This window comes from Corticium candelabrum, chromosome 3 (assembly GCF_963422355.1).
Source record: "Corticium candelabrum chromosome 3, ooCorCand1.1, whole genome shotgun sequence".
Taxonomy (NCBI): domain Eukaryota; kingdom Metazoa; phylum Porifera; class Homoscleromorpha; order Homosclerophorida; family Plakinidae; genus Corticium; species Corticium candelabrum.
Window position 1 is genome coordinate 981,882 of NC_085087.1, and position 13,639 is coordinate 995,520.

At 43.2% G+C, this 13,639-nt stretch overlaps 2 protein-coding genes across 2 annotated transcripts in view; one reads left to right on the plus strand and one right to left on the minus strand.

Annotated features, from left to right (window-relative positions):
• Window positions 1–57: 57 nt before the first annotated feature.
• Window positions 58–4,610, minus strand: LOC134177833 (amyloid-beta-like protein). Its single transcript, XM_062644613.1, has 4 exons — window positions 4,450–4,610; window positions 4,092–4,392; window positions 568–2,012; window positions 58–508 (listed from the first exon to the last, which is right to left on the minus strand). The coding sequence occupies exons 1-4, from the start codon at window positions 4,495–4,497 to the stop codon at window positions 254–256; spliced, it is 2,049 nt and encodes a 682-aa protein (XP_062500597.1). The 5' UTR covers window positions 4,498–4,610; the 3' UTR covers window positions 58–253.
• A 3,956-nt stretch (window positions 4,611–8,566) lies between these two features.
• Window positions 8,567–13,639, plus strand: part of LOC134177348 (DNA polymerase alpha subunit B-like) — a 16,668-nt gene continuing 11,595 nt past the window's right edge. Inside the window, exons 1-5 of the mRNA XM_062644122.1 lie at window positions 8,567–8,666; window positions 8,735–8,862; window positions 12,914–12,999; window positions 13,057–13,111; window positions 13,170–13,270. Of these exons, the coding sequence (XP_062500106.1) occupies window positions 8,594–8,666; window positions 8,735–8,862; window positions 12,914–12,999; window positions 13,057–13,111; window positions 13,170–13,270 (443 nt within the window). The 5' untranslated portion in view covers window positions 8,567–8,593. The remainder of the gene's footprint in view (window positions 8,667–8,734; window positions 8,863–12,913; window positions 13,000–13,056; window positions 13,112–13,169; window positions 13,271–13,639) is intronic.

A 13,639-nucleotide genomic window follows, 5' to 3' on the forward strand; every position in this document is an offset into this window, starting at 1 on the left:
CCCACTCAGGTCCAAGACTCTTGACATTTAGACACTAAAAAGAAGCGTGAACGAGTCTGACATGACCACACTGATATCAATTGTGACTATCATTGCTAATACCAGAAGCAACTTCAAACAATTCCCACTTAACAAGAGACCATCTATGATGCTAAACTCCTCTCTTGCTATGCCCTTCCCCATTAATTAATATTGTGCATGCTCAAAACAACAAGACAGAATATCCTGTTCTACAAATCACTACACGTCAACACTACTGGTTGTCATCCATTTCATCAAAAAGTTTGTATGTTGGATTCACAAAGCCATGATCTTGCAAGGCTGCCTCCATATCATCAATGGATCTCTCATCATCAGAAATAGTGGTTGTCTCAACTTTAATGGAGTCACCATAATAACGCCTACGAATACCATAAACTACAAGGAAAACTACTGCAACCAATGCAGCAGCACCAGCCAATCCAACTGAAACACCAAGATAAATTTTGCTGCCAGATGACCTTTCATTCTACACACCAACATTGATTAACAACCTAACACAAAATTAAACAAAGCACTAAGCAATACCAAATGCTCTTTGTCATCGATGCTGTCTTCTGGTTCACCAGTCACAAAGACAGGAACTTTGCCACTGATGTCTCCCTTGTGTGGCTCTGGACGATGATGGATAGGTGCTTCATAGCCACCATCCACTATATCATCATGGTGGTGGTTACCATGAGCGTGGTTTTCTTCTGGTCTTCCCTTTCCCACATCTATGACTGTCTCTGGTACTTCTGGCTGCTCCTTGACAGTTGGATTTACGGCAGTAATTGAGACAGGTGGTTCAATAGATCTATCTTGTTCAGAGATCAGTGGTGCTTCTGTGTCATGAGACTTGATAACTGGACCAGGTAGTACAGAAAGGTCAGGCACTGAAACAGATGGCTTGCTTGTCTTTGGTGCTTCAGTGTCATCCACAATAGGATTCATGATAACTGGACCAGGTTCAAGGAATCGACTGAAGTCTAGCACAGACGGTCGCTCACTCTCTGGTGCTGGTGTATCATGTTCAGATGGTGGAACTAGAGAACAATCTCGAAGCTGAACATTGGCACCTCTGAGCAGCCTGGCAGCTAACACCAAGAATGTCCTTGTAAAGTTAAGATCTTGATCCACAGGTCGTCCAAATTGTTTCAAAACTGTATGTTCTCGCATAGACTCCACGGAGTCACTGTCTGTGTGTTTCTCCTGAACACGCACTTTTTGGTATTTCATTGCCAGTTGACGGTTGATCACACCAGATACATGTCGTATAATTCCCTCTGCGTGATCTCGGTCTTCATGCAGAACAACAGCAAACATCTGAGCTGCTGTACACATTTTTTGCTCATAACATCTGGCTAGCTGGTCCTTGTACTGTGCCTTTAGTCCATGATGTTCCTTAGAGACTTGCATCTCTGCAGCTTCCACCCTTGCTCTCACATTTTCTCTCACTGTATCCATCATTGCCTGTGCTGCCTCTGGTTCTCTTTCTTTTAGCTGGTCAGCTGCCTCTTTTTGTCGTCTATACACACCAACAATCTCACGTAATATCTGCTTCTGGTGGTTATCCATTTCTTCACGCATGGTCTTGTACTGATCATTTAGAACACCCCGACTGCATTCTTTAGGAGAAATGAGAGCATGATGGACTAGAGGATGGTCCACTTTCATAACCCTTGTAGTTGCTTCTGATTCGTCAAGTGGTTCTGCGGTGGTAAATGTTTGCTCATCAATTACTGGTGTTGCCAGTGCTTCTGGTGTTGTTTCTTCTTCAATATGAGGGCAGCAAACAAATTCAACTCCTCGATAAACATTGGGTCCACACTCCACAAGCATTCCCTTGTTATGGAGAACCTGTCTTCCACGTCTACACTGGTATTCTGCTGCCCTTTGCCATGTTTCTTTATCCTTACAGTGATGGGGCTCATACAGGTGAGTGAAATGACATCCTTGGGGAACTTCCAACCTGGGAGCTTCAAAATGACCAGCTATGGAAACAAAAAGTAGAGCACATTATAATGCAAAAGCTTATCACTGACAAAATGCTACAAAAAGGAGCTTCCCTGTAACAGAATCGCATTGCTACACAATGTGAACCACAGGAGAGATAATAAACAAATAGCTGTTATCAACTCCAAGCACTCATACTGCTTAAGACAGTACAAAACACACGAGCACAGGCCCACACGCCAGGCAGTCACACTTACACAGGAATGAAGGTATACACCCCCCACATGCACGCACGCGGGCACACACACACACAACTATTACTTCTGTCATCAAAATATGTTAGTGCAAATTACACACACAAAAGGGCTCGAAAAGTCGGTCCTATTAGTTGTCATCATTTAATGAATTTCCAAAAATTTTAGCTTGTCAAAATTTAGTCTACAACATCATGCTGAACTTCATTAACTTAAAGGGCAGTCCCACAGAAAACAACCTAAGCTGTAAAAATAGGTCTTGACGAGAGAATCCGAATGACATTAGTTACACTAGTTACACATCCAAATTTGCCTGCGTTTTTTGAACTAAAATGATTGCTTTTCACGGACCTTGAAACCCTGGTTTCAAAGTCCCCTCGAAAGGGCACCCTTGATTCAATTTTTTGTGCATGTGTTGCGGAGACAAAATTGCATTCATCAGGCATCGTCGCTATGTCAATCCATCTCTCTGTTTTGCCGTAAATCCATATGACAAGTGCTGACATACGTATATAAATACATCTCTACTTAGTAACTAGTAAAAGCTTGGTTGGCATTGTGTTAGGCGAGCGATGGTGTTTTGTCTCTACTTATTCGCGTAACAATGGCCGCGTCTATACGTAGCAATAAATTCCTGTTAAACAAACGCGGAACTCATGCATGCATAAAACAGACTTTCAGTTGCTCTTCTTCTGGCTGTCTTTCATTCTTCGTTCACGCTTGGGTCGTCTCACTCGTTTACTGAGATAGTCGCACAAGTTGCGCAGCAATAATTTCTGTCAAAGAAATGCACGGAAACTAAAAAAACAGACCTCTCTTCATTTAGCTTTCCTTTCCATTCCGTTTGTCACACGTCAGTCTCCTTTGCTCTGTAGTCGCATATGGAAGCAAAATTGAGTCATTTCACTTTTCTCGCCAAGAAATTGTAATTGTGTCGAGCCCTCGAGAGGGGACTCTTGATTCAACTTATAGCACATGTGTTGCACAGTCAAAATTGCATTCATCTGGTATCATTGTTTTGTCGATCCGACTCTTAGAATCGTCTCACTCGTTTACTTAGCTAGTCGCATAACAATGGTCCCGTAGTCGCGTAACAATGGTTGTGTAGCTATAATTTCTGTCAAACTAACGTGCAGAAACTCAAAAAAGACTTTTCTCTTCTAGCTGTTTCTTTCAATTCCTTTTGTCCCACATTAATTTTATTTCCTTATTAGTCGCGTACGGGGAGCAAAATCGAGAATCATTTCACTCTTCTTGCCAAGAAATTATAATTAACTCAACCCCTCAAAAGGGGACCTTTGATTCAATTTTGAGCGCATATGTTAGAGTCAAAATTGCATTCATCTGGCATCGTGGTATTTTTGATCTGTCTTTCCGTTTTGCCATGAATCCATATCACAAGAGAGGCTAGGCTCCCTTCGCTCGCCAATAAATAACATATACCTTGACCTCAACTGACATGAGAGAGAGAGAGGCTCGCTTTGCTCGCCAATTACGTCTGTTATCAAAATAATCTGTTTATATAAATAGTGCAAATTTCAACGGAATTACACCTCAATGCCCCGATTAGGGGACCCTCTCTACACAATTAATTAACACAGAGACAACGTAGGGTCATGTCAACGCAAGAAAACCGGTCTGACAGCCTAGACAGTCAAGAACACGAAAAAACAAAACACGTCAGGCGCTGCCGTGGCCTGTCATACCGTCACGCCTGGTATTCCCAAAGTTTCCTGCATTCCCTGCCTGTCTACAGCATCGCAATCCCTTCTCTACTCTACTACGCGAAAAACAAGTATATTCTAACCAAATGACCACATGCACGTCCACAACCACATCACGTCAATGTCAACTTCAACATACCAACGCAAACAAATGTCGGTCTCATCGCATAGTAGATGCAGTTCTTGTTTCCTCTCTCGCACCACCTATGCACCGTCTTCTCAACGTCCTCAAACACGTTGACCACAGTGATTTGACGATATGTCTGTTGACAGTAGCGCAAGATGGCGATCTTGTCTGACGTGTCAACACATCCTGACACGCCGTCTTCGTCGGTCACCCACTCTCCAGACACCATGTCGACATGCTGGTTGACTTTCCCGCACCAAAACGCTACTCTCGGTACGATCGGTTGAGGACCAGTGACCGACGTAGTCGACGTCTAGAACAATAGAACATTATCAACGACCGATCAAAAGTAGCCGCTGCCTCTGCCTACCTGAAGAACGATCATAGAGATTAACGCTGCGAAAATTTGCAGCCGCATCGCGTCGTGTACTTCTCTTTTGCCTCGCTATTTACGTTTCACCTTCGAGCTCTTGTCAGCGATAAACCGCAAAACGCAATGATAGGATACGTCGGTGTCACCGCTTGTTACATGTGGGGTCTTCACCGACCAATCAGCGATGACATTGCACGCCGACCCCATGCTATGACGTCACCTACTAGAGTTGAAAGACACTTTACTGGGAAACTTCGCCATCCGTCACAGTAGGTTTTACAAACCTTGAACGTGTTCTTGCTTGGCCTAACCTCAAGTGCAGGTAGATACGGTTTGCGATATTAGATTACACTAGCTAGTCGACAGAACGTAGAGTACTCAGTAACTGCTTTGTACAGTGTATTCTGAACTAAAATCTAATCACTGCGGTGGCTGGCTTTTCTTGCAGTGTCTGTAGGTTATCTAAAAGTGCATCTATCTACTTTTGCATTGCGTGCATGTCCGCTTTGGGAAAGTTTGAGTAGAGTTTGTCTAGACTGTAGAGTCCTGTATCTAGTTTCGAATTCGGATCCGGACGCGAGCTCTTGGTCCAACGCAATAAATTATTGTGAAATATAAGGCACGTAGGTAACTATTCTTGATTCGTGACAATCAATGGATTTGGCTCGTTCTAGCGACAACGAGACTCGACTATACCTCTACCACGCCCTACCTCTACACCCGGACAAATATCTCTGTAGGAGTTTCGGATGGCCTCTCGTTTAGAGCTACCAAAGCACAGACGCAAACCGAATCTATTTTTGCAGTAGCCTAATGTCTCATCTTCCATCCAAGCAATCGTATGGACAGCGTCGTCGTGCCGTGATTTGTCTAGAGAGTTGAATGAAGTCACGCCTTCTAGTTTCGGATGCCCGGAACACGCTAGATCGTCATTTTCCGAGCAAATTTAGACAATCTGTAAAGAGTTTGAGCATAGAATATCGACGTGTAGTGCTAAAATTAACTTTTAGGACATGTTTCTACGTATTTCTTGCTAATTCTTCATTAGCTCTCTGCAGCGTACGTGCGTAGAGATCGTACGGTGCCGTTTGAACATCTAGGAAAATTTTTGTACAGGGGTGGCCAAGTTCACTGAGTTCTGGTGCCACTGAGTGGCGACAACAGAACACATGGTGCCACAGACCACGCCCGCAACCTAATCTAGAATGTAGCAGACTTTCGACGTATTACAGTATAATACTATGCAATCAAGACCTCACAAAAACATGAGCTTTTGATGCAATTTGTTACTACTGAGATCACAGATCTATGTATGTAAAGTTAAGATATGAAGTTATTCAGGATATACTCTCAATTGAAACAATGATAGCACTCTAATCTTGAGAACTAACAGTTTCTAACAGATCTGTAAATGGAAATTCTGCAACTGACCTACATTCTAAGGCAACAACCATGAACAGAGAAGAACTTCTTTAGGGTACTCTACGTCATTATACGCACTGCAACACTACAGTAGCGACGAGAACAGACATAGGCTTGGATGCCCAGGTAGTTGCTTTCTGTTCCACCTGTCCTGTCACACGCGCGCTAGACTAGAATGTAGGCATGCGTAGACGGTAGTCTCGCATGCCCGACCTCACCCAGTAGGCACGTCCATTTGTCTAACGCGCGCTAGACGAAAGCGAAGAGAAACACAGAGACAGTGTAACTTACTTTGTCGCCACTACCAGTCGTCTCTGTCGCCTTAGCGTAACCTCTGTCGCCACTCGTGGCACCATAGCGACAATTGGCCAGCCCTGTATGTAGCAGTATCTTACTGGCCTGCTACGCAGTCTAATTAGAGTAGAAAAGGTTTGACTTGCACCAGAGTTGCCAACTCACACGCAACTTGTGTGAGTCTCACGCAAGTTTCTTTAGCTCACACGCTCACACGCAAGGAACCCAGATCTCACGCAACTTCTAGATTGCTGGAACTAGATCCAGACAGACATGTACAGTAAACCTGTAGGTAGACACCGTAGATTACGCAAACATTTGTACTGCCTGATAGTAACTAATATAAAATCTAACGAGACTGCCGTAATAGTGCAACAGTTTTTTGTCCCAAATGCCTGCGCTTTGCGGAAATCGAGGATGCATAAAATAGTCCCGTATATTATAGCGCGCGATACGTATGCAAATCCTATACTATAATACGCGAACGCTCGGAAACGCCCACTTCCGTCTATCCACCTGTCCACATGACATGTCTGTAACGCGCCGTTCGACACGACGCCGGTCTCGGATCGTCGCGAAACGTGGTGGGCCTGTCGAGATCGTGAGTCGAAGACGAACGGTCGCGTCGGATTTCGCCTCGACCGCCTCCGACGGCCCGAGACGAGACTTTGGCGGGCTGAAATGAGAACCGCTGATGTGTTTTCGCGGAAGTGACGTAATTCTCCACGAATAGATCATGACGTTATAGGTGAGAAGAGTCTGAGATGGGGATCCTGAAAAATGCGTAGTCTGGGACGAACGGTCGCGTCGGATTGCTTTGGGGGCTGTAGATTGCTTCGCCAATGTGTGTTCGCGGAAGTGCCGAGTATGCGAATGTAACGTGCGTGTTTGAGATACGCGGGAGGATGCTTGGGAGTTTGTTTGCGGATGGGACGTAGTGGGATGCGCTTCATCTGTATTGATCGTCTGGATGCGCCATCATCTGCATCGTCTGTATGCGCTGGTTGTAGTCGGAGTAAGCCGGCTACGGCTCACGGCGGTACAGTAGCGTCGGCTACGGCGTCTGCAGAGGCATGTAATGTGGGAAGAGAAAATGCAAGCTGAGAGTTGTTTAGAGATGCAATCAAAGATTGAAATCCCGGCCGAGCTGCACACGTTTACTAGGACTCTCATTTCCATTTCACACTACACAACTCTATAAACATTTTGAGAAAATGATGGGTATGTAGGGATGGGTATGTACACTTAGGTCGTCTAGACGCCCATCTCCTACATCACAATCTTTTTACCTAAAAAATAAAAAAAAACATTTTGAGAAAATGATGGGTATGTAGGGATGGGTATGCTCATCTCCTACATCACAATCTTTTTACCTAAATTAATTAAAACGCAGCAGTCGTGTGTGACACTCACAGTACTGGATTGTGATGTAGGAGATGAGCATGACTAAGTACATACCCATCCCTACATACCATCATTTTCTCAAAATGTTTTTTTTATTTTTGCTATGTGCACTAACGCTGATTGCGCGCGTGTGAAATCCTCGTGGGCGGCTAAGCGCACGCCAGAACAATGATTAGACGCTGCACGCACACATCTTAGTTTTTGTTTCAGCTTCAGTTCTTCGACGTCGCTAGACCGTCAGTGATCACCTTTGACAACTGGTCGAGCAGTAGTCTCGCTAGTCGAGCGGTTAGAAGAATCAAAGAGTCGTCGTTTCATGCCGTCCACCAAGGTATCGCCGCAAACACGGCAGAAGTCTCTTCCCTGTTCGTGAGATCTCATGGCAATTACAAATGATATCCTGATCTAGGTAAAACGATCCTAAGCTGCTAGACACCATTTAGCATCGCTATTGATAAATACTTCCGAAATCATTGACATGGTCCAGACTAGAGTTCGCGCGCTTCGCGCGCTCTCTGGTCTGGAAATTCGAGGCTAGCATTTTCAGCAGAGCCGTCTATACGGCTCTGATTTTCAGCAGAGCCATCTAGATATGGCTCTGATTTTCAGTATTCCTAGTTGGCAACTCTGTTGCTCAGTCAAAACTAAAGCTTGCAATTGCGGGGGCGTAGCGCTAACGACGAAGTGTACACTGTACGTACAGACGTTACAGTTGCGTCATCTACTTGCTACGTATACTGTACATAAATATTTAAATAGTTTAGATAGCTAAATTTTAGTAGAGGTTATCGGGTCGTCTCTACAAAGCTATTCGTGTCAGATGTCTGACCTAGGAACTATGTCACGGTATCTGTACGCATTCTGATGAGGTTTCTCTATAAGAGATAGAAACCTCTTTGCTGTGACAGAAAACCTGTGGTTTGATTACACAACTAGTAGATCTACCGTATACAAGAAGACGTCGCTGCATTTTGGAATAGGCTACGCGGTTATCCGGGCATTTGGTTTGGCGCAATTAGCTATGGAAGCAGCCGTTCAGAGAGAACTGGAACTGTTAGGAACTCGAATAGTCGACGAGTCAATACTAGAAAAACGTATGAAATTGATGGTATATCTAAATATTTGGACAGGTAGTGCCTACATACTGCGATTTGTGTTGTAGTTTGCAACTTGGCCAGGAATAGAGGTTGGGATGCCGAAAATCTGGCCAATCAGTGGACAGCCCACGCCGCCAATCGTGATCTAGTGTTGTCAATAGAGGAATTGGAGAAGTGGGAATGCAGTCTGCCGGTAATTTGCTAACTTGCTAAATAATAATTAATTTTTTGTACCTGGCTGTACGTGTACAGTGTGAGTACCTACTCCATCTGTTTGGCTGTACTTGAGGCTTGCCTTACTGAGTAGAAACTGTTATTAGCTATACTATGGTTGGTAAGTTGTTGTTTTTGGTTTTACCTCACGTTACCGCCATTGGTGTAGTCACTTTAGTTTGAGGTATAGTAGAACATGCGCATTCATTAGCGTATGAAGTACTGTACGTACTGCTGCCGTATTTTCGCGCAATTAAAGGCAGGGCTGGTATTAGAACATTTTGGTACTACATATGTGCTTTTGTACACTACTACAGTGTGGTTAGGGAATAAGGTAGAAGCCATGGAATTCCCTAGAGGATATTGCAGACAAAGGACATCACTGTTATACAGTTGATGAAAGTCTGCAGCATGTGCGACTGATGAATGAGGTCAGTTGTTACTGACAATTTATCTTTGAGGAAGCAGCCAAATCAGAATCAGAAATATGCCCATCAGTGATGTCTTCCTTTGTCTGCAATCTCTTCAGGGAATTCCATGGCTTCTACCCTATTTCCTAACCACGCTGTTACAGTGTACAAAGGAGACAGGTTAGAAGTCCACATAATCAAGAGTTGACCACATTCTGTTTCCACACTTAAGTGTACATTCATGTCACTAAAAGATTCATCAACAGCTGCCTATTTATTACATTATTATGTTCCGTTATGTATTCGCTCATTTGCGAGCGGCTGTATCTACATCATATTAGTATGAAGTGAAACATATACAGTAGTTCCTTTATTCGGGAATGCGTTATCCGTGAACGGAAAAAGTGGGGGAAAAAGGGGGAACAGGGGAACAGAATTTGTCCGGATAATGGAAAGTCCGGATAATCAAGGTCCAGATAATTGAGGGTGTACTGTAGTACCAAAATGTTCTAATAAGAGCCCTTTAGCTAAATCTGTGGGAGATATGGGAGATATGGTATATGATCGTCTACTGTTGAGTCAGTTGAAGCGGTATATATGCATTGCAACTACAGTTTGTGCCATCATCATTGAGACTCTTTCAGCGGGAGTGTGTCACGCATGGCGCCAACTTTTCCAGCAACTGTCTGCGAAACATTGTCTTGCTTCAGAGTAGGATAGATGATTTTCTAGATTTGCCTGCTATTCAAGAACTACGTAAGAGTGAGACAAATGACAAAAGTTTGCACTATCAGTATTTAGTGCAGCCTCCAATGTTTGCAATACATTGATCTAGACGGCTATCAGAAATGCATAAATAGTTTTGGATATCAATTGCCTAAGACCCTCCCACACGTTTAGTATCCCTGCTTCCAGTTCTGTCTTGTTCTTTGTTCGCTTCTTGTCTACTTCGCGTTTCATCCAACTCCATAAATTTTCTATTGGCATTAGGTCTGGTGAGTTGACAGGCCAGTCATTAACGTGAACTTTGCTGCTAGCGAGAAACTCGATCTCTCGTTCGTCTAGACTTGTCAGCTGGTGCATTGTTTTGTTGCAGCTTCTTCTGGCTTTGGCAGTTTGTTTGGATTGAGAATTGCAAAGGCTGCAAACAGCTCTGTGTCTGGAAATCCATTTTTGATGTTACTAATTAGGGTTTCCAGAAACGGAATGTGTATGACCTTGTGAAATTGTGGCTTCATCCGTTGAGTGGAGATGATCTCAAATTCTGACAGACGAGTTGCAAGATCTGTGTCAACCTTTTATGAAGAATTGCTGTGTCAGTGCATAGAATGTATCTCACATGACTCCTCCCACTTCATTGATAGCTTTAGTATCACAGCATCATTCTCATGTCTAAGCTCCCTGATAGGCAGAGTAGGCACAACAGACAGCAAGCGGGGGTTACCATCTCATGGCCTCATCCACGTGACATAGCGCTCCATGCCTGATCCATGCGGATGATGACGTCAACATATCCCGGTGGCCAAATTAATTGATGGCGGATTTTATATTGGCGCTCGCTGAAAATGTGCCAATCTGCCAAAATAATTCCCCACCAATATTTCATCTTATACGGTATTTATCGTGGCACCTTTCCTTTAAGACAGGCTTGTATTCAAGACAGGCTTATATTTTTGAAGATGCTAAGGTACTGTATAGACATGACAACTCTAGACCACTTGAAAAAGCAAGATTCGCTTAGATATATAAACATGACTACCACGAGATGCCAGTTTTAAGAACATTAGCTGAACCTTCATCATCATTTTCAGTGTAATTGAACGCTGCATGCACACGTCAACACGTGCACGTGTAAACAACCACGTGCCCATGCGTGCTGTGCGTCTTGAACAAAAGATTGGCTTCTAAACGCAACTGGCTTGTGTGCAGCATGAGGTCTTTGATTTTCGTCTCTTATTCAAGATCGGCTTGTATTCGAGGTCGGCTTTTATTTGCGACAATATAGTATTGTTTTATCAGCTAAAAGACATTTTATTTATAAGCATGGTGTTCTAAATAGGCATGTCAGCCTAGTTTACAAAGACAGAAACCCAAAATAACTTTGAAGGACATAATGTATTTCCGCACATTTAGCTGCATGCTAGTTTAATTAAAGGAGAACTCTCACCAAATACTAAAACTTGTTGAAAGAAATATACAAGGCCTGGTATCTTCCTGCAGGAAACCTATGGTCCAGACAGCCACAGAAGCAGAGAATCGGCAACGAGTTGTTCAGACGATTCCCCGTATCTACACAAAGTCTTACTCTCTCGAAGCAACTACTTTAGGTTTAACCATACCAAGTGCTCCTAACGCACCCAAAATTCAGCAAGACATGATCTATGAGCTAATGTAAGAAGGGTCTCCTTCTGAGGTTGTATTGCCACAGTCGATACTTGCGTGATAACTTTGGGGTCCCAGTTTGCTTTAGTTAATAATAAATCACAACTTGACACCATATGTCTCACAATCCTTACCTTGAAATGTGCACAGATGTTGGTCTTCCTTGCTAACCAACAATCAGAGGTATGCATACGCCACATACGGGTACTAAACACGTCTACGCAGGTAATTTCAATGCTTTATTTCTTCGTTACGGTAAACTTCTGCAGTAAACGGTTGCAAAGGGTTGTGTCATGAAGTGACAGCTTTCATCTGAGAGATAGTTGATTTTGGTGAGAGTTCTTCTTTAAGCCGGGGATTACCAGGTTGCCAGTATACCGGCATGCCGGAGAAAGGGAGGTGATTTGACCAACCTCCCTATAGACTGGACCCATATGCTGCATCCGTTCTTAGATATTGATTGAAATAACATAAATAAACACTAAGATGTGTACTTTTTCATCTAGATGTAGTATATAATCAATCCTATAATGTTTGGTTTTCTCTGTCTTCATCCTTCTCTCCTTGTGTGTTCTTCTTCTTTCCACATTCCCTGGCGACTTTCATTTTGTTTCCACCGAGCTTGTACTTGCGTAGTACCGCTAGCTTTTTGATTGTGTCTGATCGTCTGCCACACTGCAAAGATGTATTCTTGATACGTTCTGTCTGTTCGACTTTTCTCTTTTCTACCTGAGCTTCGGGGGAAGATGCATTCTCTAGGTCAACAAATCGAATTATGGCACGTGTGCAGTAGAATTACCACGCATATGTAGTTGCTTCCTTACCATTACCGGCACTCCCTCGTGCTATATCATGCTGATATCGTTACCAGGGTTCGACAAGCAAGTTTCTGGTAATCCCCGCTTATACCGGCATGCAGCTACATGCGCGGAAATACGGTAATACTTGTGCTGCAGAACAACCTGTTGTTACCATGAGTAGCAACAGAAGAATGAATTACAGTGAAATGCAAGCACTTTAGGCAAAGTGGACCACCAGAATATGAGTCTTCTGTCAGTAGGGAATGGTGTGTCTTGTTTGGAGCGTATACTTAGGCTGTACAGATTGAAGGGTGTTCTTTTTGAAGATGCACTTGGTGAGCAATGCAAGGTTGTCATCATAATGATCTAGATGTAGCTGTTACTGTGTCATCAGATTATCTATGTTGTTAATTTATGAAGTAGATGAAATTTATTTTAGGCAAATGAAAAGAATGCAAAGATGATTTATGATACTCCAAAGAGAGAAAAGAAACATATTCATAACAAAGACACCATTGATGCAATGTAAATTCGTAGATGGATTTGATAGTATTTATGATGATAATTAGAATATTTTTGTAGGTTGGAAGATTCAAGTGTATTTGAGGCGTACTCAACTCCTGAGATTAAACAGACAGTGAGAAAACAACATTGCAACGTTTCTGTGTATACTCTTGTTGACTTTTATTGCAAAGGACATACGCAAACGGATAGCAGATAAAAGAGATGTAGAAAATCAATCTAAGACAAGTTTGGTTAGCAAACATCAACTAGTCTCTCCATCGATATCTCCAGAGTGAGTATCTTCATCTTAAACTGTTTGAGTGTTTTTATTCATGTTTGCTTGCATGTGTGGGCGTGTGTATGTTTGTTTGTTTGTGTGTATGTGTGTGTGTGTGTGTGTGTGTTTGTGTGTGTGTGTGTGTGTGTGTGTGTGTGTGTGTGTGTGTGTGTGTGTGTGGTGTGTGTGTTTGTTTGTGTGTGTGTGTGTGTGTGTGTGTGTGTGTGTGTGTGTGTGTGTGTGTGTGTGTGTGTGTGTGTGTGTGTGTGTGTTTATTCCCAGGAGCAGCACCATCTGCTACCGAGCGCATCCACAGGTTGCAGATTGTGGAACAACCCTTATATCTAAGGGTTAGCTGTGAAATAAGCAGGTTGTGCCTGATGA